Here is a 27,168-nt window from a genome sequence, read left to right on the forward strand (position 1 = left end):
GCGCCTTGAGAGCGCTTTATTTTACCCTCCTGGGCAGAGCGCTGTTGTTTTCCCTCTGTGGGAAACTTTCCTGCCTTCATATGTCCCCGAGTGCCGGTGCCCACCCGGCGTCTTTATTGGCCCTATTTTTTGATAATTTACGAGTGCCCACCTCGCTTCTATGTTTATTTTGAGATTCGAGGGTGCCCACCCCTTGAGATGCCCCCGTGAAGTCCGGAACGGAAGTCAGGCAGGCCCGGCCGGGACGGGGGCGGGGCCTGCCAGGAGGCGGAAGTGGTGCCACGAGAGAGAGGAGGTCGGGAGCCCACTCCGCCTCCTCGAGCCCAGGGAGAGAAGAAGTGACGTGCTCCCGCGGCCCGGGGCTCCCGTAGCTGTGGAGAACCCCGGGGCCGCCAACCAGGAAGTGCGGCCAGGGAGGAGAGGAAGCCACTAATGAAGCAGAGCCCCCCCGACCAGCCCGGTGAGCATTGAAGGGCTGGGGGTAGGCGGGAAGCTCCAGGCGGATGCCGCGGTGCCTGTTGAGGGCACAAGTTGGCAGTGGGCTGCTCCCCGTGTATTGGCAGAATCTAGCTGAGCCCCGTGTGGCTCCGTGGGGGGCTACTGTTGGTGCCGGAGAAAGGCACAGTGACGGTGGTGCAGTTAGGGCGGCCCCGGATGGCAGTGGGCCGCCCCAACGGTTTTATCTAGTCTCGAGACTTCAATGCTGAGGAACACTCTATTTAAAAGGCCCATGTCCTTCACAACGCTCCACAGTATTTAGGTGGCATTTCTTTTGATCACCAGTCCCCAGAGGGGAGACTCCAACGTTTGGGGGCATGTGTGGTGTCAGAGCCTGTGTGGCTCCAACGTGTGCAGAGTTTCAGAGCCTGTGGGGCTGCAACAGAGGGCGCAGATTTGTTCTAGGGGCTAGTGAGAGCCCCTGTCGCAGTTTTGACTCCAGCTGCCCAGCAATTAGTGGGCAGCTGCACCGTTTAGGCGCCAAGGGAGAGAGAGTCCCTGTGTAGGACAGAGATGGCACAGAGGTGCCAGGCCTTCTACAGCTGCGCAGCACTTAGTGCCAGCTGCAACGTTTAGGCCCTGTTGTTGTTCCCAGCTGCCCAGCAATTAGTGGGCAGCTGCAACGTTTAGGTTTGCGCCGGTGGCGCACCTCTGACTGGCGCTGCATTGGCAGCGCGCCCTGACATTTTGGACACAGAGCTTTTTGAGTCCCTTTATTAGATGGCCACTTGGCCAGGGGGCTGGTAGTGTGATTTTTGCGCAAAGTGATTTTGCTATGTTTATGATAGTAATTGCTTAAGGTGATCTGTGCGCAATGTGACTATGTGGTTATTTTACCTATGTAGATTTATGCTAGTGAGATGTTTTCACTATGGGAGTTACACCCCTAACTGTGATTTATTCATAGGAGGCAGAGTCTAATGTGTTTAGACTAGTGAGGAGATTGCATACTGTATTTCTACTGGTTAGGCCTAAATGTGATTGGTGCGTAATATGCTTTGCCATTATGCCTGTCACACCTCTGAATGTGTTTTATGCATTATGTGTCTTACCTACACCGCTGAATGTATGTTTATGCATCATGTGTTTTCCTGTGCTGCACCTCTGAAAGTGTTTTGATGCATCATGTGCCTTGTTCTTACACCGCTGAATGTATGTTTATGCATCATGTGTTTTCCTTCCCAACACCTCTGAATGTTGTGATGCATCATGTGTAATGTGTTCTTGCCTATACCCCTAAATGTATGGTGATACTTAGGTGGCTGTTCTTTCTAGTACAGGTGTGCTAGTGAAGTCCAGGTTCCCTGCGTAATATTCTCCTAAGGTGGTTAGGGTTGCGTAGGTGGTACTTACCTGTTACCAGTGAATACTGGTTGTGTGCTAAAGTGATTATTATTCTATGATCTACAAAGTGCTATTTCTAACAGTATTTCTGCTAAGTGCTGATTCTGACAGTGGCCCATGTGGCCCTGTCCTGTAAATAATCCCTTGTGAATATTGCCCGTGCCAGTTGGCACAATGTATATTGTGTGATTACTATCGGATGTGTTTTTGACAATACAGAAGTTATTTTTATATAACCTTGTGTGGAGTTCCTTTTGTGGTGTGCCTAGGATGTTGTTGCTGTTGTGTGCGTGCGCAAATGCTTTACACATTGCCTCCGGGATAAGCCTGTCTGCTCGTGCCAAGCTACCAAGGGGGTGAGCAGGGGTTATCTTGGCGTGTGACCCCCTTGCCCTGACTAGAATGGTGGTTTCTGCCTGGCTTTGGCGTAAGCCTTAGCCAACCAGAAAACCCCAGTTCTAACATTGTTGGTCAGCGGTGGGGATTAGGACTTGTGTTTGCGCAGTACCACAGCAACAACTGGCTACATTACAAAACTCTGCATTTTAGATAGTCACATGTTTGGGATTATTGTTTATGATTTTGTTTTTCTCAAGAGTGTCATTTTCAAATGGTGTTTCCTGCGCTTTTATGTTTAGTGGCAGATGAGAGAAAATTACAGGGCGGGACGCTAGTAGAGGGGGAGGTTCCCATAGATGAGGAATCCCTTGCTGGGTCCAGTGCCCAATCCCTGTCCCTGTCCCTGTGTGAGTAGATAGAAGAGAGGGAGTGTGGAGGAGAAATGGCTTGCTCGGGAGGGTGGTTATCCCCTGAGTGTAGTGTGTGTGTCTGGATTCCCAGTATGGTAGGATCCAGTGGTGGCAGATAAAATGTGTCCAGTGCGTGAAGTCCCATTCCCAGTTCCCAGAGTATGGTGCCTGGTGCTCAGTAAGAGGGGTTCAGGTTGAGAGTCAGGGGCAGTGAGGAACTGTCTCACCAGTCTGGAGGGGGAGTGTGTGGATGAGTGGTGTGTTGAACTGGAGGCGTTGGTGTGAGTTTGTTGATAAAAGGAGCTTGCACGGGAGGTGTACCTCTGGTGGTGTGCAGGAGGTCCTGCAGAGGCACTGGACAAAAAGGTGGATGTCTGGCGGTGTGCTAGATGTCTTGCAGAGGCATTAGGGAGTGATTCTACAAGTAGTGGCTTGTGTATCTGATGATCCTGTGTAGGGGAAGAGGTTCATGTGTAGCCCAGCTAGGTCCCAGTAGAATGGGAGGGGTGTAGGGGCTCACGTCCTGTCTCAGTGGAGGCGGAGTGAGTGTGGGACGGTGTGTCCGACGTTGGCCCGAAACCCTGTCTTAGGGCCTGGAGGGTTCCATAAGGGAGCGCCAGGTCAGGGGCCTAGGCTGTACTTACAGGTCATTTGAGGAGGATCTTCCTGTGTCTAGAGGACGGGGAGTGTCTATAACCAGAACTCCGGCGGTCCTGGTATTGGGTTGTACTGCTCCTAAGTGGAGGGTGCAGAAGTCCTGGTTCGCTGGGCATTTGACCGTTTAGAGTGCTTGACCATTTGTGGGGCCTCTGGAGGTCGTTCCCCGAAGAGAGGGGAGGCCAGGTTCAGGTTCAGCCTGACCTGGAGGGAAGGGCATCTGTAGTCAGTGTCCTGACCGGTTTTGCTTCCAGGGGTACCGCTCCAAGGAGGGAGGGTGCAGAACTCTGGAAGGGGGTGCAGAGGGACGGTGTCCTTGTTTCTGACCCCGTTTGGACACAGGGCTTTTTGAGTCCCTTTATTAGATGGCCACTTGGCAGGGGGCTGGTAATGTGATTTTTGCGCAAAGTGATTTTGCTATGTTTATGATAGTAATTGCTTAAGGTGATGTGTGCGCAATGTGACTATGAGGTTATTGTACCTTTGTAGATTTATGCTAGTGAGATGTTTTCACTATGTGAGTTACGCCCCTAACTGTGATTTATTCTTAGGAGGCAGAGTCTAATGTGTTTAGACTTGTGGGGAGATTGCCTACTGTATTTCTACTGGTTAGGCCTAAATGTGATTGCTGCGTAATGTGCTTTGCCATTATGCCTGTGACACCTCTGAATGTGTTTTATGCATTATGTGTCTTACCTACACCGCTAAATGTATGCTTATGCATCATGTGTTTTCCTGTGCTGCACCTCTGAATGTGTTTTGAAGCATCATGTGCCTTGTTCTTACACCGCTGAATGTATGTTTATGCATCATGTGTTTTCCTTCCCTACACCTCTGAATGTTGTTATGCTTCATGTGTAATGTATTCTTGCCTATACCCCTAAATGTATGGTGATACTTAGGTGGTTGTTCTTTCTAGTACAGGTGTGCTAGTGAAGCCCAGGTTCCATGCGTAATATTCTCCTAAGGTGGTTAGGGTTGCGTAGGTGGTACTTACCTGTTACCAGTGATTACTGGTTGTGTGCTAAAGTGATTATTATTCTATTATCTACAAAGTGCTATTTCTAACAGTATTTCTGCTAAGTGCTGATTCTGACAGTGGCCCATGTGGCCCTGCCCTGTAAATAATCCCTTGCGAATATTGCCCGTGCAGGTTGGCACAATGTATATTGTGTAATTACTATCGGATGTGTTTTTGACAATACAGAAGTTATTTTTACATAACCTTGTGTGGAGTTCCTTTTGTGGTGTGCCTAGGATGTTGTTGCTGTTGTGTGCGTGCGCAAATGCTTTACACATTGCCTCCGGAATAAGCCTGTCTGCTCGTGCCAAGCTACCAAGGGGGTGAGGAGGGGTTATCTTGGCGTGTGACCCCCTTGCCCTGACTAGAATGGTGGTTTCTGCCTGACTATGGTGTAAGCCTTAGCCAACCAGATAACCCCAGTTCTAACAGTGACCATATTGGGAATAAGAACCAGACCCTTTCCTCTGTGAGTTGTTTTGAGGGCTTTTAGAGAACTCTGTATTTTTACCTCCACCCCTGCTTCTTCTGGTGGAGGGGTGGACCACCCCTTTGAGAGTCCCCCAAGATGCCTTCTTGGACACTCTGGTGCTGACCCAGTTGTCCGCCTCCTCGGCATGTATCCTGGGGTCAGTGAATTTGCTATCAACTAGGTGTTGGTGCAGCTCTGGAAAACATATATCAAGCATTTGCCCCTTTTAAAATTATATTGTACAGAACTGTATAATCATCAACCTTGCTGCTTCTCACCTTGCTGGCAAAATCCAAGAAATCCCACCCAAGTTTGTGATGAGATATTGTGGCTGCCCTTGACTCTGAGCCTAAACCTCTCAGGGGTCAGCCCAAACTTACCGACTAGGATGGCCTTTATTGCAGTTTAGCATGTCTGGTCCTCTACTTCTACTGTAAGGAGTGTGTTTTTCCCCACTGTGGGCATATACCTTCATAGACTACCACACCAGACCACCTCTGGGACCTTGTGCCCTCTCAAGGCCACATCATGGGTTGCAAACCATTGTCTATGTCATTCTCAACCACATAGGTAGGCACCAAATCCTTTGGGATCCTGACTCTGGACTCATCAGTGGACACTTTCAGTATGCTGCCTTCAGTGCTGTTGCTGAACCCTTGCTTACGGCTCTGATATCCAGCTCTTGGGCAATTGTTCTTTTTTCCATGGTCAGCCTTTTCTCTTCAAGAACATGCTCCTTCTTCAATTTAACAAGGGCCTGTGTTTGTCTAATTTGGCAAGATCCAATGTTAGTTGCCTTTACTCCCTCCTGTCTGCCAGCTCCTCTGGGGAGAGGTTTCTTGATAACACACTGCTTCCTGGCTTTCTGGTGTGCTGTGGATTTCCAGTCCTGGGAGAATGTTACCCCCCACATCATCAGGCTGTAAGGCAAGGCCTACGCCATGTTCCTGCTCCAATCCCTCAGACTCTGAACACTCCACCTCATCCGTTTCTGTGTTGGCAGCTGCCCATCCTCTTAAGGCTTTCTGAAGCTTGTTCTTCTTGGTACTTCCCTTATGGAACACCTTTCTCTCCTGGCAGAAAACTTTGAGCTGAGCTGTATTCCCCCAGGTTGGCCAGCGTGAATTCCATATTGTCAAGTAGGACCACAGATATTGTAGAGAAAATGAGTAAGGGGCAAAAAGACTTTTGGAAAAATCAACGTTGTCAATCAGGGAGAATTGAAAAAGGTCATAATTGGTCTTAGTATAGAGTTTAAGTGAATACTGAATTACTAATGGTATTGCACAAACGCAATACCTATCATCACAGCTGATCACCAGTGTTAGAAACTGGGCCTCTAGTTGGCAGAAGTATGCACCCTGTCCAAGTAGAGACCACAATCCTAGTGAGCTTAAGCTACACTTTAAGTTAACCTGTGCTTACCTAACTTGGCACAGAGCAGGCAGGCTTAACATAAAAGGCAATGTGTAAAATTGTTGTGCAATACACATACACACACAGTAAAAGAATGAAAACACCACAAAAGGACTCCATACATGTTTAGATCAATAGAGATTAATATTATGGGAAACTCAAGACCAAAATGACAAAAATACAATAAGAAGAACCAGAGTTATGGATTTTTAAAGAATATATCAAAAATAGTGCTCAAGAGCCAATAGTGCTAAAAGGTAACGTGAGGTCACGCCTGACCAGGGAAAATTCTAAGTTCGGGGTTATCGTAATTGAGGGCAGCCTGGCCACAGAACCCAGACAGATCCTGCTGACAAAGTATCTTAGATGGAGCAAAGCATTCAAGGCATGGAGTAAAAAAGGTGCTGCATTGTCATAGATCCCGTGAATGGAGGCAAGCATCAGCACCGATCCACACCGTCGATGGAAGCTTTGTTGATGAACCCCTGTATGATGCAGGTACTGCGCATAGTTGAGTCATGCTGCCTGTCATCATTGAGCCGCACCAGCTATATAATCTCTGTCGAACAGCTGCTACCTTGGTATCAAAGGCAATGCATCAGCTCCGTTTGGTGCAGGGTCACCGCTATATGGAGGTCAATGCAGAAAAAGCTGCAAAAACCCACTTTGAGGCCCAGGACTGGAGGAGCACCTCAGGAGAGGGTAGCACTCACAAATGGCAGAGTCCAGCAGCACCAGCAGAGTTGCAAGAAATCTTCTATGACCCTGAGACTTCAGAAAACATGAGGCAAGTCCCTCTTGGTACACGTAAGATGTGTCAAGTCCTTGACCTCAGCAGGGCAGAGATCAGCAGGCAGCAGGGCAGCTCAGCACAGCAGTGAAGCAGTTCCTTAAAATAGAATGGCAATCCTTCTAGAATAGCAGTCCCTACTCCTGACAGAGTTCTTTACAGGTCCAGTAGTGTACTGTCTTGGTGAGGACAGAGCCCCAGTATGTATACCCACATGTGCCTTTGAAGCGGGGCTGACTTCAAAACAAGCGCTTGAAGTGCACAGGTTTCCTTTCATCCCAGCCCTGTCTGAAAGGGCTAATTATGGAAGGTAATCAGCCCTTTGTGTGGGACACAGGACACTGCCTATTCAGATGTAAATGTCAGCTTCTACTCCCCTTTCCTGCCGAGGAAGGCTATCAGAATGAAGATAAATGCAGATGAGTGCCCCTACCTGTGTTTGCGGCTGTCTAGAGGGAATGCACAAAGTGGAGCTGTCACGCAGCCCAGACGTGAACTGGAGACAGGCTGTAAGGCACACAGAGCAGCAAGAGCAGAGAAATGTCCACAATTTATTAAAAGCTGCATTTCTAAAATAGTAATGTTAAATCCAACCTTACCATTGTAAAGGTATGAAACATGATTTAGCTACTCCTATCTAATCAGGAATTACAGCTGAAAATTGTGTTTTAAAGAATTCTCAATGCTAGCCTATAAGAGGAGTAGGCCTCACAGTAGGGAAAAAGGAATTTAGGGGTTTGTCACTACCAGGAAAACTTAAAAGTACATGCCCTACCTTTTACTTACATACCACCCTGCCCTTAGGGCTACCTAAGGTCTACCTTAGGGGTGACTTATGCATGATAATTGGGGAGTTTAAGGCATGGCAGGTGTTTTTAAATGGCAAGTCAAAGTGGCATCAAACTGCACACACAAGCCTTGCAATGACATGTAAATGTAAATGTAAATGTAAATGTAAATGTACAGGAATTTATATAGCGCAAATCACCGAGCAGTTTCTAAGCGCTTGCTTAGGGAACCCGTCCTGGTATTCCCCTGTGAGATAACCCCGGCAGGGTATCCGCAAGGTGAAAGCCAGGCATCCCACCGCGAGGGGCCGTTGTGGAGATTAAGCAAGCTATTGCCCAGAGTCGCAGAGTGTGAACCCATGAATCGAGTAGGCACCGGAGCGAGAATTGTCGAGTCCATGGACATTTTAGGACTCAAGGCCCCGCCGAGCCGGGAATCGAACGCTGGTCCCGGGCTGACCTCTGCTTCCAGGTCTGCCTCCTCTAACCAGTGAGCCACACTTCTCCACATGCCTGAGACAGTTTTGAAAGGCTACTTGTGCGGGTGGCACAATCAGTGCTGCAGGTTCACTAGTAGCATTTAGATCACAGGCCCTGGGTATATGATATACCACTCTACAAGGGACGTATAAGAAAACTAAATATGCCAATCTGGTATATACCAATCTTACTATGTTTAGGGGAGAAGCACATGCACTTTAGCCCTGGTCAGCCGTGGTAAAGTGCTCAGAGTCCTAAGGCCAACAAAAAGATACAGCAAAATGTGGAGGTAAGTAGGAAACAAGTTGGGGGAAGACCACACTAAGGTTGACAGGTCCGATACATGTAGCCAGCCAAAACTTGAAGAGGGCAAAAGCAAACCAGCAATGGTTAAAGAAGGTTGACCAAAACCCTTTCTGAATGTGTTATATGTAGCATGTGTGTGTGTCTAACTGTGTGTGTGTGTGTGTACTGATTACAGTAGGTCTCTCTATACTGCTAAAGTTGTCTGTAGTGAAAAAAAAAGAGACCCCCTTCACGTATGTCATGGAAGGATACAACTCATCCAGTCAAAACACTGCAAGACAGAAATACTCCTGAGTTATAAAAACACAAGAAAAAGTGAGAAAGCCATCAAATACAGAACAGACACCTGAGACAGACAAAGCCATCCAATCATGTGCAAGTGTGTGACTCAGCACCCACTCTAAGTATATGTTATGTTTTAAAAGTAATAGGTCTGCATACCGTCATCTAAAGCTGTGTATCACTGAGAACTGGCAACACTGAATTTCAACATACGATCAATTTAGCAAAGATACGTGTGGTCGTACACTATAAATACGGATGTGCAAAATTTGCCTACTTTGCATTTTTGTAATTAGAAAAAATTATGCACAATTATGCTTAATGATGCAAAATGCAAAGCCTGCATTTAGCAGTATATTACAGAGCATAATGTACGTAGAGACAGATATTTTGCAAAGAAATTGTAAAAAACAGAAGCTCAGCAATCAAAAGCTGCTTGCCTTACCGTGACAACTTTCTGGAGCGCTGACAATTTTAGGAAACGTCTGGAGAACCTTGTCTTTCCTCTATAATGTCCAAACTGGAGAGCAGGTGTTGATAGGCAGGGATTAGCTGATATAGACACTTGAATGTTAGACAGGCTACTGTGATACCAAATTGGTTCTCTACAGAGAGCCAGTGTATTAACTGATGTGCAGTTGACATATGATCTCTAATGCCAATGATACATATAGAACAGCAAGCAGCATTTGAACTCTCAATTTTTCAAACCTTTAATGTAGTGATTTAGACAAACTAGAGTGTAAGGGCATTCAATTAGTCAAAATGGGCATTTACTGTAGACCCTGCCAAAAGGAATGTGTTTTTTTTTTCTTTTAGGCAAAAGCATCTACAATGATGCCACCTTTCGTCACTTAAGTTAAGTCTGAAATGGTAGGTGTTTCAATGGCTACCTCAAGCTCCAAAAAAATTGATTTCCTTCTTGGAGCTATTGACTATAAATGTTAAAACTTATCCAGGATTGCATGTGTTGTGGTTACACTCTTCTCTTTCATTCTGGGTCTTGACTGTGTTGCTGAGAAACTCTGGCATTCTGTTTGGAATGTGGGATGTGTAGAGCTGCTTGTGGAATGGTGGCCCTTTACCTTTATGCTGAATAAAGACCTGACTTGGACCCATCTTCTGTGTGGTGGACATTTACTTAAAATTGGTGACGATTGGTGACCACCTGCTGGAGACAGGTATTGATGGACCACCGGTTTCCCCTAGAACATTATCGTTTACTTGGACGAAATGTGGATCGTCTTTTCAGGGTTACAATGTTTATTCATATTTAGAAGATAAAGTACAGTGAATCCAGTGTTGACCGTTACCTGCAAGAGTTTAAATGATGCAGGCACGTGACTTCGGCTCCTCGCAGCTGTTCTTCTGATGTCTCAGCCACCTGTGACGTGGCAGTGTTCGTGAGTGTGGAGCATGTGAGACATCTTCTTCGTTGCATTCGGATGCAGCCGTCTTCTCAAAGTCTTAATTTCTCCATGCATGCGCTGCTCACTTTTCTGCAGTATTATTCTGGCACCCGGCGGCATTTCATTACCAGCCGCATTCATTGGCATTCAACGCTCTCCCTTCCGGGGCAGTTTGGGAGCCTTCTGGTTGCTGTTGGACATGCGCGGTGATGCGCACACCATTTCTAAGAATTCACAAATCCTCTTGACATGGGCAGTGATGCGCACACCACTTCTAACAATTTCATCTAGTGCAGACTCTCACTTGAACGTGTGCAGTGATGTGCACACTATTTGCATATAGTCATTGTTGAGTTTACAAAGTTTTGCAGTGATGTGCACACTAATCTTTAGTGGAATTTAACTGAGCCATACAGTGTGAGTAGTACTGTGATATACACACCTTATGGAATTTATGGGCATTTATGCAATATACACATTATGTTTTTTGTTTTTTTATTGACGCTGTTATGGTAAACTTAAACTTGTTTAAGGATTGTTTATTTTATATTAGCCTAGAGAATTACAAAAAAAATTCAATTCTAGCTTTTGTAAAATTAATAAATAATCCTTGCTGCTTAATATACTCGCTTCAATTTATTGAGAGAGACCCCTTATGTGCCAGGGGATTGGAGTACTTCAACTCATTGTTATTATTAAAGCTAAGGCAGTGTATATCAGCTCAGAATGTTGTAAAATTAGGACCATTCTAATCGATTTAAAAAGATTTTTGGTTCCCACAAATACAGCTAATCCTATTGCTAGTCTGTTTGGCTGGTCATGTTTGTACACCTATTGGAGTTTTTAGGTATGTTCTTACTCTTTAGCTGTTCATTTTTATGCACCTATTATAGCTTTTTGGATATTTTCTTAATTTTTACTTAATATTTCTTTTTTTAAACAAATGAAGTGTATGATATTATGTTTATGAATTTTTAAAATGTTATATTGTGAATGTACTTGTTTTTAGATTATGGAGAACTTTCTTTACAAAGTGTCTAATGATTTTGTACAAAAGTAAAATACTTTTTTAATAAATGTTTTAACTATACAAAAAATGTGTGGATAGATTGCAATAATTGTGGCCCAGCAGGAATTCATGCAACTAGGCATGAAAAGATTAGTGTGTTAGCCAAGGGACAAACCTTTTCTTTACTGCTTAATATACTCACCATGGCATCATCTAGCATGTCCCAGCCACCACAGTTTCTTTCTGATGAAGGTGACCCTGTCTTGCCCTGGAACAGGTGGAAACTTTTATTTGATTCATATCTAGTGGCTATTGGTGGCGAAAAGTTCTCTGCTCTTAGAAAGCAAGCAGTTTGGCTACATAACTTAGGAATTGAAGCAGACATGTTTATGAGAGCCTGGATGAGATTATTTTGGGACGTGGTGAAGGTGAACCAGACAACGTATATGATATGTCAGTTATGATGTTAGAGAGGCATTTTGGGGCTAGGATAAATATTGTATTAGAACGATAAGTTTTTCGCAAGGGTCCAAGGTGAGCAGGAAAAAATTGGGAGCTATGTAGTGACTGTGAAGACTTTAGCTCACACTTGTGACTTTGAACAATCACTGATTCTTTAGTAAGTGATCAAATGGTAAGATGCACCAATGATGTGAGGGTTAAAAAAAACTCTTGGCAAAAAATCCTGACCTCAAAGAAGCGATAGCTATTATTGTAGGCTTGGAAAATACTAATATGTGGGTACGTGAGATGAGAGACGATAAGAAAGATGTTGTATTCACATGAGGTAAAGAAGGATGGTGACAATGGTACCTGTGACAAAGGTGGTGATGTAAAAAGACAGAGCAATTCTGATGTGCTCAAGAAACCCATTGGAGGTGAACACCAGAGTGTTGGGCGTTTCCCTAGTGGTTTAAAGTGTGTCAGGTGTGGTAGTGACGGACATTTGTCCAACAGTCAGAGTTGTCTTGCCAGATTTGCGGAGTGTGAGAATTGTGTTAAAAAGGACACTATGCCCGTATGTGTCGCAGTGCAAAGAACCAAGTGGTGTATTGTGTGGAAGAGGAAGGGAAATTTATGTTGAGTGTATGCTCTGCAAGATCTACAGGGGGATCCCAACAGATATAAGAAGAACAGTCACCCAGGCCCTCGTCAGCAGCAGACTGGACTACGGAAACACCCTCTACGCAGGAGCCCTGACCAAGCTCATCAAACGACTGCAATGCATCCAAACGCCTCTGCACGACTGATCCTCGACATACCACGCCAGAGTCACATCACCCCCCACCTGAGAAACCAGCACTGGCTCCCCATCAACAAGAGGATATCCTTCAAGCTCCTCATCCACTCACACAAGGCACTGCACAAGACCTGCCCAGCCTACCTCAACAGACGACTTTCCTTCTACATCCCCAACCGCCAGCTCCGGGCCTCTGACCTCGCACTCACCACTGTCCCTTGCATCTGAAGAACAACCACCAGCGGAAGATCCTTCTCCCACCTCACCGCCAAGACCTGGAACACCCTCCCACTGAGCCTATGACAGACCCAATAACCTGCTGACCTTCAGGAGGCTACTCAAGACCTGGCTGTTTGACCAGTAGCGCCCCCTCCCAGCTCATTGAGACACTCGCAGGTATGTAGTGCGCTCTACAAATTACTGATTGATTGATTGATTGAGTGAATATGGAGTCATTGATGAGGATACTCTAGAGATGCCTGTTCATCATGGTTGGTGGTAAACAGTTGCCAGTTTTGGCTGACTCTAGATCTCCTTACACAATGGTAGGAGATATAAATTGGGAAACGTTATTCAATACAGAAGATGTTGAACTTTGTCCCCTTGATATTAATCCGGTGGGATACGGTGGCATGAAGATTGATGTGTTAGGCTATGCTGTGATAAAAATACAATTCAAAGATAGGGAAAACGTTGGTAAAGTTTATGTAGTGAAGAAAGGAGATAATTTGCTTGGGTGGAGACACCAGAGAGACATAAGCATTACATTGAACCCCAATTTTCCTGAAAAAGTGTTGTCCACTTGCCAACTGCCTGATGATATTTGTTTCCAATTTCCAATGGTATTTAGTTACAAACTGGGTCTCTTGAAAAACTTTGAACATAAGATTGTCTTAAAATATGGAGCCCAACCTTTTGTGTCAAAAGTAAGGAAAGTACTGCATCTGATGATGGAGTCTTTAGAACGAGAGATCCAGAAACTTCTTGAAGCTTGTGTCCTTGAGGAGATTGAAAGTTCAGAATGGTTGGCTTCAATTGTTTTGCCACCCAAGGATGGTGGAAAGAATGTTAGGATGTGTGTGGACTTGAGGGAAGTTAATAAACACATCTGGGTGGACAGACAACCCTTACTTAACATTTTGGAACTCTCGCACTGATTAAAGATGCTAAATATTTCAGTGTGATGGACTTATCCTCCACTTACCACTAGGTGATGCTCCAGATCAATTGACTGGGGGTGAGTGTTTGATTTGATCAACGCTCCGCCCATCATCCCCTTTTGTATCGCTTTGTTTGCCCTAAGTGTGGCAGGGTATGCTCAGACATGAGTCCCTTGCTCACTATGCCACTGGATTCAAGATAGCCTGGCGGATGAGGATTATGAATCCAAAACCAGTCCCAGGATGCTTGTTTCCGGTCCAGGGAAGATATGGCTTGGCAGTTCGGGCTGCACTGTTCCCATGAGGCACAGGGTCAGACTGATTTGCACATAGCCATGTCTGAACTGGGGTGGCGGAGTGAGCTAAAGAATGGTGATGGATTAAACCCAGATCAATTGACTTGGGGTGAGTGATTGATTTGCTCAAACGCTCCGTCCATCATCCCATTTTGTATCGCCATCTGGATTCTAGGCACCTCACCTCATTCGTCACACCTATGGGTGCATACAGGTTCTTCTGAATGCCATTTGGTTTGGCTAGCTGCTTGCTTTCAAAGAGTCATGTGCAAAGTGTTGGAGGGTTTACATAAAGTACTACGTTTTTTAAGATGACATATTGGTATATGGTCAAGATGAACATGAGCATGACAAGCAGTTGCAGGAGGTCCTTTCTCATTTACAAAGTTCTGGTCTTGTCATGAAGAAGTTGAAATGCAAGTTTTGTGTGACCTCTGTGAGCTATCTTGGGCATACGATCTCAGGAGAAGGGATCAGTCCCAAATTGTATATGGCTGAGAGTGTTGTAAAAGCGCCTGTGCCTTTTGGACACTGTCTTTCCTGGGCCTAGCAGAATTTAGCTCAAAATTTTTCCCCAATTTAGTTAGTTTGTCCTTACCATTGAGATCGTTATTGAAAAAAAATGCAAAGTTTGTGTGGTCGCAAGAATGTTCTCTTTCTTTTGATAGCATCAAGAAAATCATAGGCAAGATGCCTACCTTTGGGAATTTTGATGCTTGCAAAAAACAGTATTGATGATTGATGCTAGTATGAGTGGATTGGGAGCAGTCCTGTCTCAAGTTCATGGCGCAGAGGAAAGGTATTCCGTTGTAGAACGTGAAGCGCTGGCTGTATTTTGGGCTATTCACCACTTTAAGTACTTCCTGTGGGGGATACCCCTACTTGTTAAAACAGATCATCGACCATTGTGGCATATCTTTTCATGTAGGGATGCTGAAAATGTTTCTCCACGTATCAAGAGATGGATGGAGGGACTGCCTGAATTTAATTTCAGGGTAGAATATCTTTCTGGCTCAAAAAACTTACCAACAGATTGTTTGTCTAGGATGCCCTTAGATCGGCAAGAAGGTGGAGTCGAACATTCCTTAGTGGCATGGGTGCATGAATCTGCTGTTGATGCTGATGAATGGTCTCAGGCATGTCAAGAAGATAAGAATTGGGAGGTACTGAAGAATTGGGTTGTCAAGGGTTGGCTGACTGATCAGGATGTGCCGGACTCTTTTAAATCTTTCATGCACGTGAGGGATGAGTTGTGCATAATTGATGAGAAATTGCTGAGGGATCAGAGAGTTATACCTTCCCGTGGTTTGTGGAGTAAATTGATAAATTTAGCAGATGAAGAACACATAGGCAGAAATTTGACCAAGGCTAAGGTCCGTGAATGGTATTGGTGGCCAGGTATGGACCGGCAGTTGAGGAAGTTGTGAAAGATTGTTGGGAATGTGCTAACAGTGACAAAAGTAAGAAAACTAATACTGCTCCGTTGTCAGCAGTTGAAATTCCTGCTGAACCATGGTCCAAATTGGGTTTGGACATTGCTGGACCTTTTGAGCTTTTGCAACATGATGAACGTTATGTGTTGCTACTTGTTGACTACACTTCGAAATGGGTTGTAACTAAGTGTGTGCCTATTGTCAACACCCAGACAGTGTTGGAGTTTCTTTCTGAGGAATTCTCCAGAGAAGGGGTCCCAAAATGTCTCATTACCGACAATGGGGTGCAATTTGTATCTCATGAAATATGTTCCTTTCTTAAGGAGTTATCTGTTAAGCACTACAAAACTGCCTTGTATTCACCACAGCAAAGGGTCTAGCAGAAAGTATTAATAAAATTGTGAAGAGTTGTGGCCAGAGAGCTTTGCAAACTCGATCATCTCTCAGATCCATGCTTAAGGAAACTTGGTGGGTTCATCGTAATACTCCCATGTGTGTGACTTTAGCATCACCTTTTTCTGTCTTAAGGGGCAGAAAGACTCATGATAAGCTAAATCCTGCATGGTTGAGGATGAGCTTAGGTATGTTAGGAGTGAGGCATCCTGTGAGTCAATCAGTTTCTAGGGAAAATCTCCAGCCAATAGATTAACTCACCAAGAGAAGTACAAAGCCAGATTTGATTTTAGAAATAAGGTTTGTGACAAAGGTTGGTGTGTGGAAGAAAAAGTGCTGGTCCGGAGACCGGGATTCCTAAGGAAAGGACGTTTTAAGTTTATGGGCCCATTTGTGATTGTTGGGTGTTAGATCTGGGGGTCTCTAGTTGGCAATGGTATTCACCTTTGTCCAAATAGGGACTCTTACTTCTAAGTCAGGATAAGGGGATTACACTCCTTAATAACCCCTGCCCTTGGTAGCTTGGCACGAGCAGGCAGGCTTATCTCAGAGGCAGTGTGTTAAGCATTTGTGAATATACACAGTAATACAGTGATAGCACTACAGATGGACACAACACAGGTTTTTATAAAAATAGGTATTCTTTATATAGACTTAAACACAAGACCACAAACAATAAAAATCCACAATACTACACCTAAGATTACTTAAAAGATGATTCAAGTTGCTTAGTTCAAGTTGTTGGTAAATGCAACAAAGTTCTCAACAAAGTACCTACCTAGATGCGTAACGCAAAGTCAACTAAAGGCTAGCAAAAGGGGAGATGCGTCGGTTCCGGGACCTGGGGGAACGGTTGCATCCTTCCTCAATGCTTGCGCAGAGTAGGGGACTTGTCGTGAGCCTTACCTGTGCGGAGGTGATGCGTCGATTCTCAGCTTGCGGGCCCAGTGCGGTGCGCAAGATGGCGCCTTGATGCGATGCGATGCTCCGGTTGCGATGCAAGAAGATGGCGCCCTTGATGCGACGATGCGATGACGATCAATGACGCCCTGGCAGCCTTGTGACGACTCTGTACTTTGGAGCGGCGACAGGCCCTGCGACACGCTTCTCCTGTGATGCGATGGTGACTCTCTCGATGGGTCATGCTTCTCCAGTGAGGCGACAGCAGGCAGCTTAGATGAACACACGCTTCCAGGGAGATGTGGCGAAGGCTCGCTTGTCTGGCATTACGATGATTTCAGCTGCGGCAGCGACACGCTTCTTCTCGATGCGTCGCCCTTCCAGCTCCCACCGGCATGCAAGTGACTGGAGTCGGAATTCCCAGCAAGGAAATTCAGGAGGGAGCTGGAGGTGAAGTCTTTTGTCCCTGAGACTTCAGCACGAGACAAGCACAGTTCAAGCCCTTGGAGAATATTCTGTAGATGAAAGTCCTTACAAAGTTCCATCTCCTTTCCCTTGGCAATGAAGCAACCACTGCAGGCCAACCCAGCAAACAGCACACTGGCAGATGGGCAGTACAACTCCTGCAGCTTCCTTGGTTCTTCTCCTTGGCAGAAAGGTTTCTTGTCCAGAAGTGATCTAATTTCTTGGGATCAGGGTCCCAATATTTATACCCCAAAATCCTTTCTTCTCTGAAGGCAGATATGCCTCTGCCTAGTCCAAACCAGTTCCTGAGCACTTTCTTTACATGACTCTCTTCTTCCTTTCACTGTGCAGGGCAGAGACATCAGCCGCCCCACAGGAGGTGGAGCCGACACAGGGGAGGGAAGATACAGCTCTGGAGCACTCTGTTGACTTGATTCCTCCTCTCCTTTCACAGTGCAGTGCAGAGAAATCAGACAAGCCACAGGAGGTGGAGCCAGCATTGTAAAGGGAAGGCCCAGCCCTATTCAGGTCCCAGGTGCAACTCCTCCCTCCCATCTAGATGCAGATCTCTCAATTCACCACCGGGCTGCCCCAGCCTGTCTCCTGGAATCCCCCAGCCCTGTCACTCACAAACCCAGACAAGGAATACACAACCCAGCAGAGGCAGGCTACAATGGTTAGGCAAGCAAAATCTGCTTTCTAAAAGTGGTATTTGCAAACACAGAATATTAAAATAAACTTTACTAAAATGTGTATTTTATTATTCTGAGTTCAGGCATACTAAATTAGAATTTCTTCTGTGTTCCCTGAGTCAGTTAGGATTATAAGCATGTAATAATCTAGCTGCTCATTCTGGCCTATGGAGAACAGGTAGCCTTCAATAGTGAAAAACAAAAATGGCTGTAACTCACTATTAGAACATGCTACACACATCATTGCATGTCCTACCTTATACTTACAATGCAACCTGCCCTTGGGCCTACCATAGGGGTGTCTAACATGAAGCAAAGGGAAGGTGTAGGGACTGGCAAGTGGATGCACTTGGCCAAGTCGACATGGCAGTGTTAGACTGCACACAGGCCTTGCAATGGCAGGCCTGAGACACACTTTACAAGCTGCTTCTGTGGGTGGCACAACCAGTGCTGCAAGCCCACCAGCAGCATTTGATTTACAAGCCATGGGCACACATGATGCACAGGGGGCTGACAGATAAATCAAATAACCCAATCATGGAATAACCAATTAGTACATTAATTTAACAAATGGAGAACTTGCACTGTGGCACTGATTAGCAGTGGCACAGTGCCCAAAGCATAAATCCAGCAAAAACATCAAAATAGTGGAGGCAATCCGTCAAAAAGGAAGGGAGACTCACGCCAATGATGCCAGGTCTAACATTGAGGTAAGAAAGAATGTGGTGCGTCTGGATTCTGGAGGTGGGTGGAGCATGTCCAGGTTGGTAATGTGGAATGGTTGCAGTCCAAGAGCTAACAAAACTCACTATAGTTTGAGTCATCCTGCTCTACCTGGTGGTTTGAGTGATCAGGTTCAAAACTCTAATGGTGGACAGTTCAGAAGGAGATGTCCTCCGGTTCAACCAGGTGGTACGAATGACTGGAACTCTGTTGGGGAACAGTCTACTAAAAGATTGAGATTTCCTCCCGTCTGGCATGGTGATTATGCCATGAAAGGATGACTATTTTGGATTTGTGTATTGCAATGTCAAGGTTAGAAATGTGTTATGTTTATTTATACATCATTCATTTTTTTTCCCATCTTGTTGATATTTTCTTATGTTACTATTTTCTTATGTTGTGTTTTTTAAATTTTATCTTTTCATATTGATCCTTCATTTCATGGGGGGAAGATGTGTTGTGATTACACTCTTCCCTTTCATTCTGGGTCTTGCCTGTGTTGCTGGGCAAACCTGGCATTTTGTTTGGAATGTGGAGTGTTTGGAGCCAGTTGGAGATTGAGCTGCTTGTGGACTCGTGGTCCGTTACCTTTATGCTGAATAAAGACCTGACTTGAACCCTTCTTCTGTGTGGGGGACTTTTACTTAACAGCATGCCAACCAGCACCCAGTCATACTCACTAGTAGAGGCGCGATCATATGAAAATGTAATCTATACCTTAGGGTGATCAGCATCGGAAGTGAAAGCCCATATTAATCTTTCAGAAGAAATATGTCTAAACTGAATTCTAACACAATGGGCTGATGATATACATTAATTGGAAGCCTAGATAAGTAGGTGGTACCTTAATCAATGGAAATGGAAAGCCTAAAAAAGAGGTTTTAGTAACATGGCACAGCATGGTCTAAAACCAGTTAAAAGACAATAATTTGATATTAATGTCCAAGAAAATTTCTCATGCTTTTTTAATAGCTTGGCATGCACTGTCAGGTTATTATTAACTGTGATTTGAAGATGATTTTTCATAATTAACTGTTTTGCACTTAACATTACATCGTAACACGCACACGTGTGTACTTTTCATGTTTAGATTGACCATAGTTAATGTAGGCATGCATTTAAAAAAATAGTTTTTATAATATGTATTTTTATTCTAGGAGAAGCTGACTCCACATATACTATTTCAATGTGCCCTTGGTTTTCTGTGATCATGTGAAATGTCTTAGCTTACATAATCCTTTTCAAATGTGATAAAGAGCTGTGGTGATGGATCTGCAGAGTACCTCTAGGTTCAATGTATCTCATTATGTTGCAGATAACTGTGAATTTGAATGATATTTAGAGTAGCCTCATTGTGAAGTAGCTTGAGAAAATAATGAGTTTAATTATGTAATTGTGCCTTAACCTGATTGATTCATTGTATGAAAACCACGTGTAAGTGTATCAAATCTTAAAATTGTGTGATTTGAGCTAATTTAATGTATATGAGAACTCATATGATTCTCTGTCAGCTTCCTGCCCTGTCTCTTAGCAGGATCCACTTTTCCAGATTTGGTGTCAGACTCTTTATCTAAGCAGGGTTAGGTGCCTTCTTTATAGGCAAACTGATTTTGTTTAACTTACCTTTCAAAGACAACTTTCTAAGATGTTGTCTTTGCTTTTTTTGACTTTGAATTGCATTGAACTATACATCAACTCTTGCATTTATGAATTGATTATTGATCAATAACTAATTTGATGATTTGAATTTGTAACTATGCTAATCCTTTAACAAATCTTTATGCTTTGTAACTAAACCACTTTATGCCTTCCTGTGGAGCCTACAGTGCTTCACATTAGTTAAAGGTATTGAAATTTGATGTTTAGCCTCATTCGGAGCTAAAGAGTCAACAGAGAGTGCTTCATAAACTTGGTTTTGCAGTAGAATTTGCACGAATCAAAGCTCTCCATCAGAAACAACTCCAAAGTGTGAGATTGTTTTCTTGCTAGCAATGGAACAAGTTCTATTTTAAAGGAATATGGAACATGTACTGCTGAAAGGGAGATATTAATAAAGTGGCAGATGATTGAGGCAATTAGACGGGGGTGTTGTCTCAGTAACTTTTTTTGTGGTATATGTCTTATCTGTTGTTCTGGATTTTGCTACATAGTGTGTTTATGGGTATATTTTAACCGAAATAAACTTAAATTAAATGAAAAACTTAATGAACACAGTCATGCCATCACATGTGAACAGGTATGTGATGTCACTTATACCACACTTGGAATTAAGCTGGATAGACATCTCAAGCTAAAGCAGGGGCAGTAGGCACGCTCTGTGTAGTTTGTTAGCATGGTTGTCTTACTGTTACTGAGCCACACATATAAAATGTTTAAATGCTGCTATTTATTACTATAGGATGACTATTTTGTTTTCTTTCTTCAGACTGTGTTCGCAGATGTCCAATTCTTTATGTTGACATTACACAAGAGAAAGGAAGGATTTGGTGGAATCTCCGGAAAACATGCTTCACGATTGTAGAGCACAATTGGTTTGAGTCCTTTATCATCTTTATGATTCTACTCAGCAGTGGAGCATTGGTACTTAAACGTTAGCCTTTTTTTATTCCTACTTGGGGTAGTATAATCAACTTGATTTATAAAAAAACAAGTGTGGCCCTTTCATGATCACCGAATAACAACTGCATGTTACATTAGTGCTTTGCATTTCATATGTAGGTATTTGTCTTTCGTATGGCATGCTAACAACTTTGCATCATCAGCTTTATTCATAGACAAATGATAGACAGAGGCGGTATGATATTGGATTGAGTGTATGGTTGCCATGATGGTTATAAGTCGGATTCTGGCTGTGAGTGGTTGAATTTGAACATAGGTATTAGACCAGGGTTTTCCAACCTTTTCTGTAATGTTATGTTATGATATGTTACATGTTTTTTAAAGCGCAAAGCTGCCCCAGCAAAGAGGCGTCCCGGCGCTGACAAATCTAACTGGAACAGAATCTCCTGAGAGCTCACCACACAACATCCAAAAGCTATGTTGAAGGGAAAAGTAGGGTTTTAATTGCTTTCCTGAAGACTAACACATCCTCCATACCCAGGATATGAGCCGGCAAGGAGTTCCATAACTTGGCCGCCATATATCTAAACGAACGATCACCGATGCAGCAGAGTTTAATCCTTGTTACCTTCACCAGGTGTTGTCCAAGTGAGCGAAGGTTACGATGAGGGACATATGAGGTCAGAAGGGTACATAGAAGTTCTGGGCTCCCAAGTTTGACGATCTTAAACATCAGACACAGAGCTTTAAACTGAATCCGGGCCGAAATTGGAAGCCAATGTAATCCCCTGATGGTAGATCTGACCGAACATCGGTGGGGAAGTCCCACCAAAATCCTTGTTGACAGATTTTGGACTTGTTGGAGTCGTTGAATCTCAGCTTTATTGGCCCCTAGGAGTAGCACACTAGCGTAGTCCAATCTAGACAAGATAGTAGATTGAACAATAAGCTGTCGCACTGCAGGTTCAAAGAACTTCAAAAGAGGATTAAGGCAGCTTAACAAGCCCATACAAGTGGCAGCCACTCGCTTAGTGTGGATCTGAAAGCTAAGCAAGGAGTCCATCCAAACTCCTAAGTTCTTAACTAAGGTCTTAGGTATAGGCATAATACCTAAGGAGTCCGGCCACCAATGCGCATTCCAGAGGGTGGTGTTTTTCCCCAACAGCGGGACCTCAGTCTTGGTCGCATTAAGCTGAAGGCAATTATCTGCCATCCATTGGGCCACAGCTGTCAGCCCGTCTCTGAACCTAGATGGCCCCTCAGCTAGAGTGATCACAAGCTGGGTATCGTCGGTATATGATACCATCGTTAGGTCCCAGTTCTTTGCCACAGCCGACAGTGGCTGGACATACAAATTGAACAGAGACGGGCTTAGCGCTGAGCCTTGCGGAACCCCCTGGCCTATGGGATGTATTTGAGAAAGAAATGGCGGAGCCGATACCCGAAAGGATCTGTCCCTCAGAAATGACTTGAACCATTCCAATGCAGATCCGGTAATCCCTATTGCCTCTAGGCGATGTAAGAGAATGGCATGTGATACCGTATCAAAGGCAGCGCTGAGATCCAACAGGATCAGCGCTGCACTCTGACCGGCATCCAAAATCAATCGCAGATGTTCAGATGTGGCTAATAGGGCGGATTTGATACTATGGCCAGGTCTAAAGCCATTCTGAGATGGATCCAGAATATTATGGCGGCTCATGTATTGAGATAACACATTATTTACATGAGCCTCAGCAATCTTCGCCACCCACGGGAGGAGAGAGATAGGTCTGAAATTCTCTGGTTTTGAAGGGTCCAGCGTGGGATCTTAATGATCGGAGAGACCCAGGCCTGCTTCCAGGTCTCCGGAACAACGGCCATGGAGAAGGACAGGTTGATTATCTCGCCTAGTGGCTGTTGGAAGAGCCCTAGTGATTCGATAAATTGTGCTGGTTTCATAGGATCTAGCGGGGACCAAGATTTAATTTTGCCGCATAACCTAACAAGGTCTTCACTGGACATCTCTGGTATTAGAGCAAGAGTAGGGCCCTCAGCCTTTTCCCCAGCAGGGGCAGATGAAGATTGATAAATCTTTTGTACTTTTTCAATGAAAAAGGTAGCGAGTTCCTCGCATTGCTGAGCAGATGTAATAGTAGAAGAAGTGACTCTGTCCTTCTTAAGGTCATTTACGATTTTAAAAATACATTTGGTGGGGTTCGAGCTGTTTTTAATCTCTTCAGCATAAAATGCAGCACGTGCAGAGCAAATGGCTTTATGATACTGCTTTATTTTAATCAGGTATTTTATTTTGTCTTCGCTATTATACTCCCTTCTCCAAATCCGCTCTGCCCTCTCACATTCCTTCCTCATAGCTCTCAATGACTCACTATACCATGGTCTAGAATTAGACGTACACCCCTTTGACCATTTGGCTGGTTTGAGAGTGTCCAGTCCTCCTAATATCCATTTACAAAAGGCACTATATGCCAACTCCGGATCAGCCAGATTTCGTAAGGGGAATGCGCCCAGAACCGCTTGAAGATCTTCTGATTTCAATTTGTGCCAGGGTCTCTTAAGGACCAGGTTCTCCCTACCTGGCCTTAAAGGCTCAATGATGTCAAGTTTAAATTCAATTAAATAATGGTCCGTCCATCGCATGGACTTAGGTGGAGTTATATTCACAGCTGGTATATTGGAAAAAACCGGGTCCAGTATATGTCCGGCAATATGAGTAGCCTCTAGTATAAGTTGTTCGAGCTGTAGGGCAGCCAGATCCGCCAACAGATTCTGAACGGTCGAGTCTTGGATTAGATCAAAATGGAGGTTCAAGTCTCCCAGAATCGTAAAATTGGCGGATCCGACCACCAAGGAACTAACTGTCTCTACTAGTGCCTCGATAAACTTGGGTGCTGGCCCTGGAGGACGGTAGACATACAATCCTGAGAAGGAAAAATGTGCACTTATTTCAATCCTGAAGAGAGCACATTCACACCCCCAGATATCTTCCTTAATAAAGGAGCAGGGGTATTGAGCTTTATAGATTGTGGCTATGCCACCACCCCTAGAGTCCCTGTTAATGATGTTAATCAGGTATCCGTTGGGAAGGGTACGATTGAGAATCCCCGCCCCATCGTCCCATAGCCATGTTTCACAGAGGAAAAGAACATCTGGCATTTCCTCGATGAGAAACAACTGCACCTCCATATGGTGCTTAACAAGAGACCTAACATTTATTTGACATACCTTGAGCAGCATAGGTTTACCTCCTTTTCCCTGTTCCACCCGGCACGGTGTTGGAGTAGCAAACCCACACCTCCTACAGTTCAGGGCAGTCTCTCCCAACCGAGTTAGAGGGCCCCCACAACTCTCATGACTTTGATTAAATGCGATAAGCGTCTGTCTATCGTAACGCACGGGTTCTGTGCGAGCTCGGCCAGGGGGAATGGGGAGAGGCGATGTCTTGGCGATGATGGTAATGAAAGCTATTTCTGATCAGTGAAAATTGTTGTGAGCTACTAAAGGCCAAGTAACTTGTACATTGTTATCAGGCACCACCTTGCCCAGCTTCCTTGACTTTAAACCTAATGTCCATGGAGCCCGATACTATGGGTTGAACAAAATAGTGTGACTAGGGCTACTATGATAGGGCTGCCTTGTGCATCAGTGAGTGCACGGTGTGTGGTGATGTATGAACATGTGTGTGAATGAATGGGATATATGTGTATGGGTGACTGAGAGCCTGTTTTGTATGTAATTGTGGCACAGGACATACCTGTGCAACATAAACACATGCAACCATTTGTTTTTAAATAGAATAAATTCTCTCATTTAAAATAAATGGATGTATTTTTCAATTATATATTTGGCAGCATGCTTATGAGTCACCTGGGGCAGGAGGCCTGCTTTGAAATGTGAGATAATTCATCTGAAGAGTTAACTTTATGATTATATGCATTACATAAAAATCATTTTAATTTACTCATATGTCAAAGTGACTTTACAAACAGCAGAAATGTTGCTTCCAGTGGCCTATAGACAAGGAGCCATATTTGTAACAAGATAATACAGCCATTTGTTTAAATGTAAGGAATTTAAAGTGAAGAACATGCTTCATAAAACATTAAAACGTATTTGGCTTAATTTAAAGTAGGAAAACCATTGAGACAATGTTACACAGAAGCACTTTTCTCCACTCTACATTTCTCCCATTTCAAAGAAAATGACTGTATTTTCGGTAATAAACATGGCACTGTGTGTTACTGTCACTGGGAGCAAGATGCCTGCTGTTTGTAAATACCACACTTTGAAAAGGGAGAAAATCTAAATGAAGAGTTAACTTAATGATTAAGTTAACTCTTTATTTTTATTGTCTCTCATTTAAAAGCATTTCGCAATATCATTTTGTTCTCATGCTTCAATATTGAGTTGAGAGCAACTTTTGAGTTAAATGAGTGGGGCACAGCTTCTTATCAGACTTTCTGCAGCCTGATAATGTAAAATAAATATAGCTTTTTCTTAACTTTAACAGGAAAATGCAACACGTACTTATTTTAGTTCTTAGTTAAAAATGAAGGCTTGGGAGCTACTCTGAAGGTTCCTGCGAGCTACTGATTTCTCGTGATCAACTGGTTGGAGACTCCTGTATTATATATATGGTGGAAACGCTAACTTTCCCTGAGGAACAACTATTTTGAGGATTGCAACTAGCAAAAAAGTGTTGCTTGTGCTGCAATATTCTTTGCTTGTTATTATTAACTTGTGGGCAAACGTTGTTATTTAGGCATTTGCCTATATAAGTGGTGCACGGGTACATTAAGTATGTTTGAGAACAGAAAGTCCATCCAAGGGATTTGTGAAGCTTAACAAGTTTGTAATCCCAGCAACTTGGGTAGATTTAGTCATGTAAATGCTTTTTAATGCTGCCACAGTCTTTCTTTTTTTTAATAGTGTTTATTGATTTTCAATTTAGCTTATACAGCACCAAGGGCAATGGGAGTTACACATTGTAACTTACCACACCATACTGCAACGTAACAACTGCTGCATTTGACACAATCATAAGACTAGTAGCGATGTCGCTGCGGTCTTCTATAGTTCCATATAACACTTTTTACTATTTATTTTTTTAGTTTAATAAGCTTTTTTGAATTAATAACATTCACAAAACATAAGCCATGAACTTAAGAAATTAAGTATACAATTAACAAAGTGGTAAAGATAGGCCATAAAACAGAGCAAAAAGCTATTTTCATTTAAAAAACTATCATAGGTGGAGGCGTGGCTAAGCCAGCTGCAATATGGCCGCACTCTGAGTGTGCTCTGCCAGCCAAGCCGAAAATCCGTTACAATCAGGGGCGCGTTCACCCCTCTTCATTACAGCGCAGGGTTGCCTGCACCTTAGAGAGCTCAACAGTGGCCTCCATGTCACCGGACGATGCACAGTGGCAGAGTGACCGACGCCGAGGCCTGATTTCTATCTTGGTGTCCCGCTGCGGCTGTCCCAAGTACTCTCTTGAGCTGACGTTGGTCCGCCCGCCGTAAAACGATGTGACAGCAATAGACAGCGTCCTGCTGTCACAGCAGTCTTCTCTGCTGACTACAAGTACTAAGTTGATGTCAGGCTGCTGAAATTGCGACAAGCCAATTTAGATGTTCTCGTTGTGCTCATATGGGTATCCTGGCGATGGAGTCCTGCCAGAGTGAGGCCATGGTAGTTTGGACACAGGTAAGCACTACTTATTCTCAATCACAATAAACATATATGTTGTGAATCTGTCAAAACACATATGTAGATAATGTGCACTGCCCATTTTTGTTTTACCTTTAGCGTTGCACACCAACAACATACACATTCTTTTGAATGTACCTGTTACAAAAGCCTACCGTATATTTCGGCAACAATAGGGTGGTGGAGCATCATTGGTATTTAGCAGCAGCACAAGAAAGACCTGTGCAATGGCGTTCAAGATAGATTTGGTGGGTGGGACCCTGAAAAAAGGTGACTTGTCACCTCTTTTTCATCGATTCAACTTGAGCTTAGAGGTTGCCACACCATAGTTGCCTCAATAGAAAGGCACATCGTGATCTGGACGGCGGAAATCTGA

At 44.1% G+C, this 27,168-nt stretch overlaps 1 protein-coding gene across 1 annotated transcript in view; it reads left to right on the top strand.

Annotated features, from left to right (window-relative positions):
* The window catches only part of SCN4A (sodium voltage-gated channel alpha subunit 4), a 1,457,305-nt gene that overhangs the window by 992,045 nt on the left and 438,092 nt on the right, over positions 1-27,168 (top strand). Inside the window, exon 20 of the mRNA XM_078644999.1 lies at positions 20,949-21,103. Coding sequence (XP_078501125.1) covers positions 20,949-21,103 — 155 coding nt within the window. The remainder of the gene's footprint in view (positions 1-20,948; positions 21,104-27,168) is intronic.

The sequence above is a fragment of the Lissotriton helveticus genome, chromosome 5_1 (assembly GCF_964261635.1).
Source record: "Lissotriton helveticus chromosome 5_1, aLisHel1.1, whole genome shotgun sequence".
Lineage (NCBI taxonomy): Eukaryota > Metazoa > Chordata > Amphibia > Caudata > Salamandridae > Lissotriton > Lissotriton helveticus.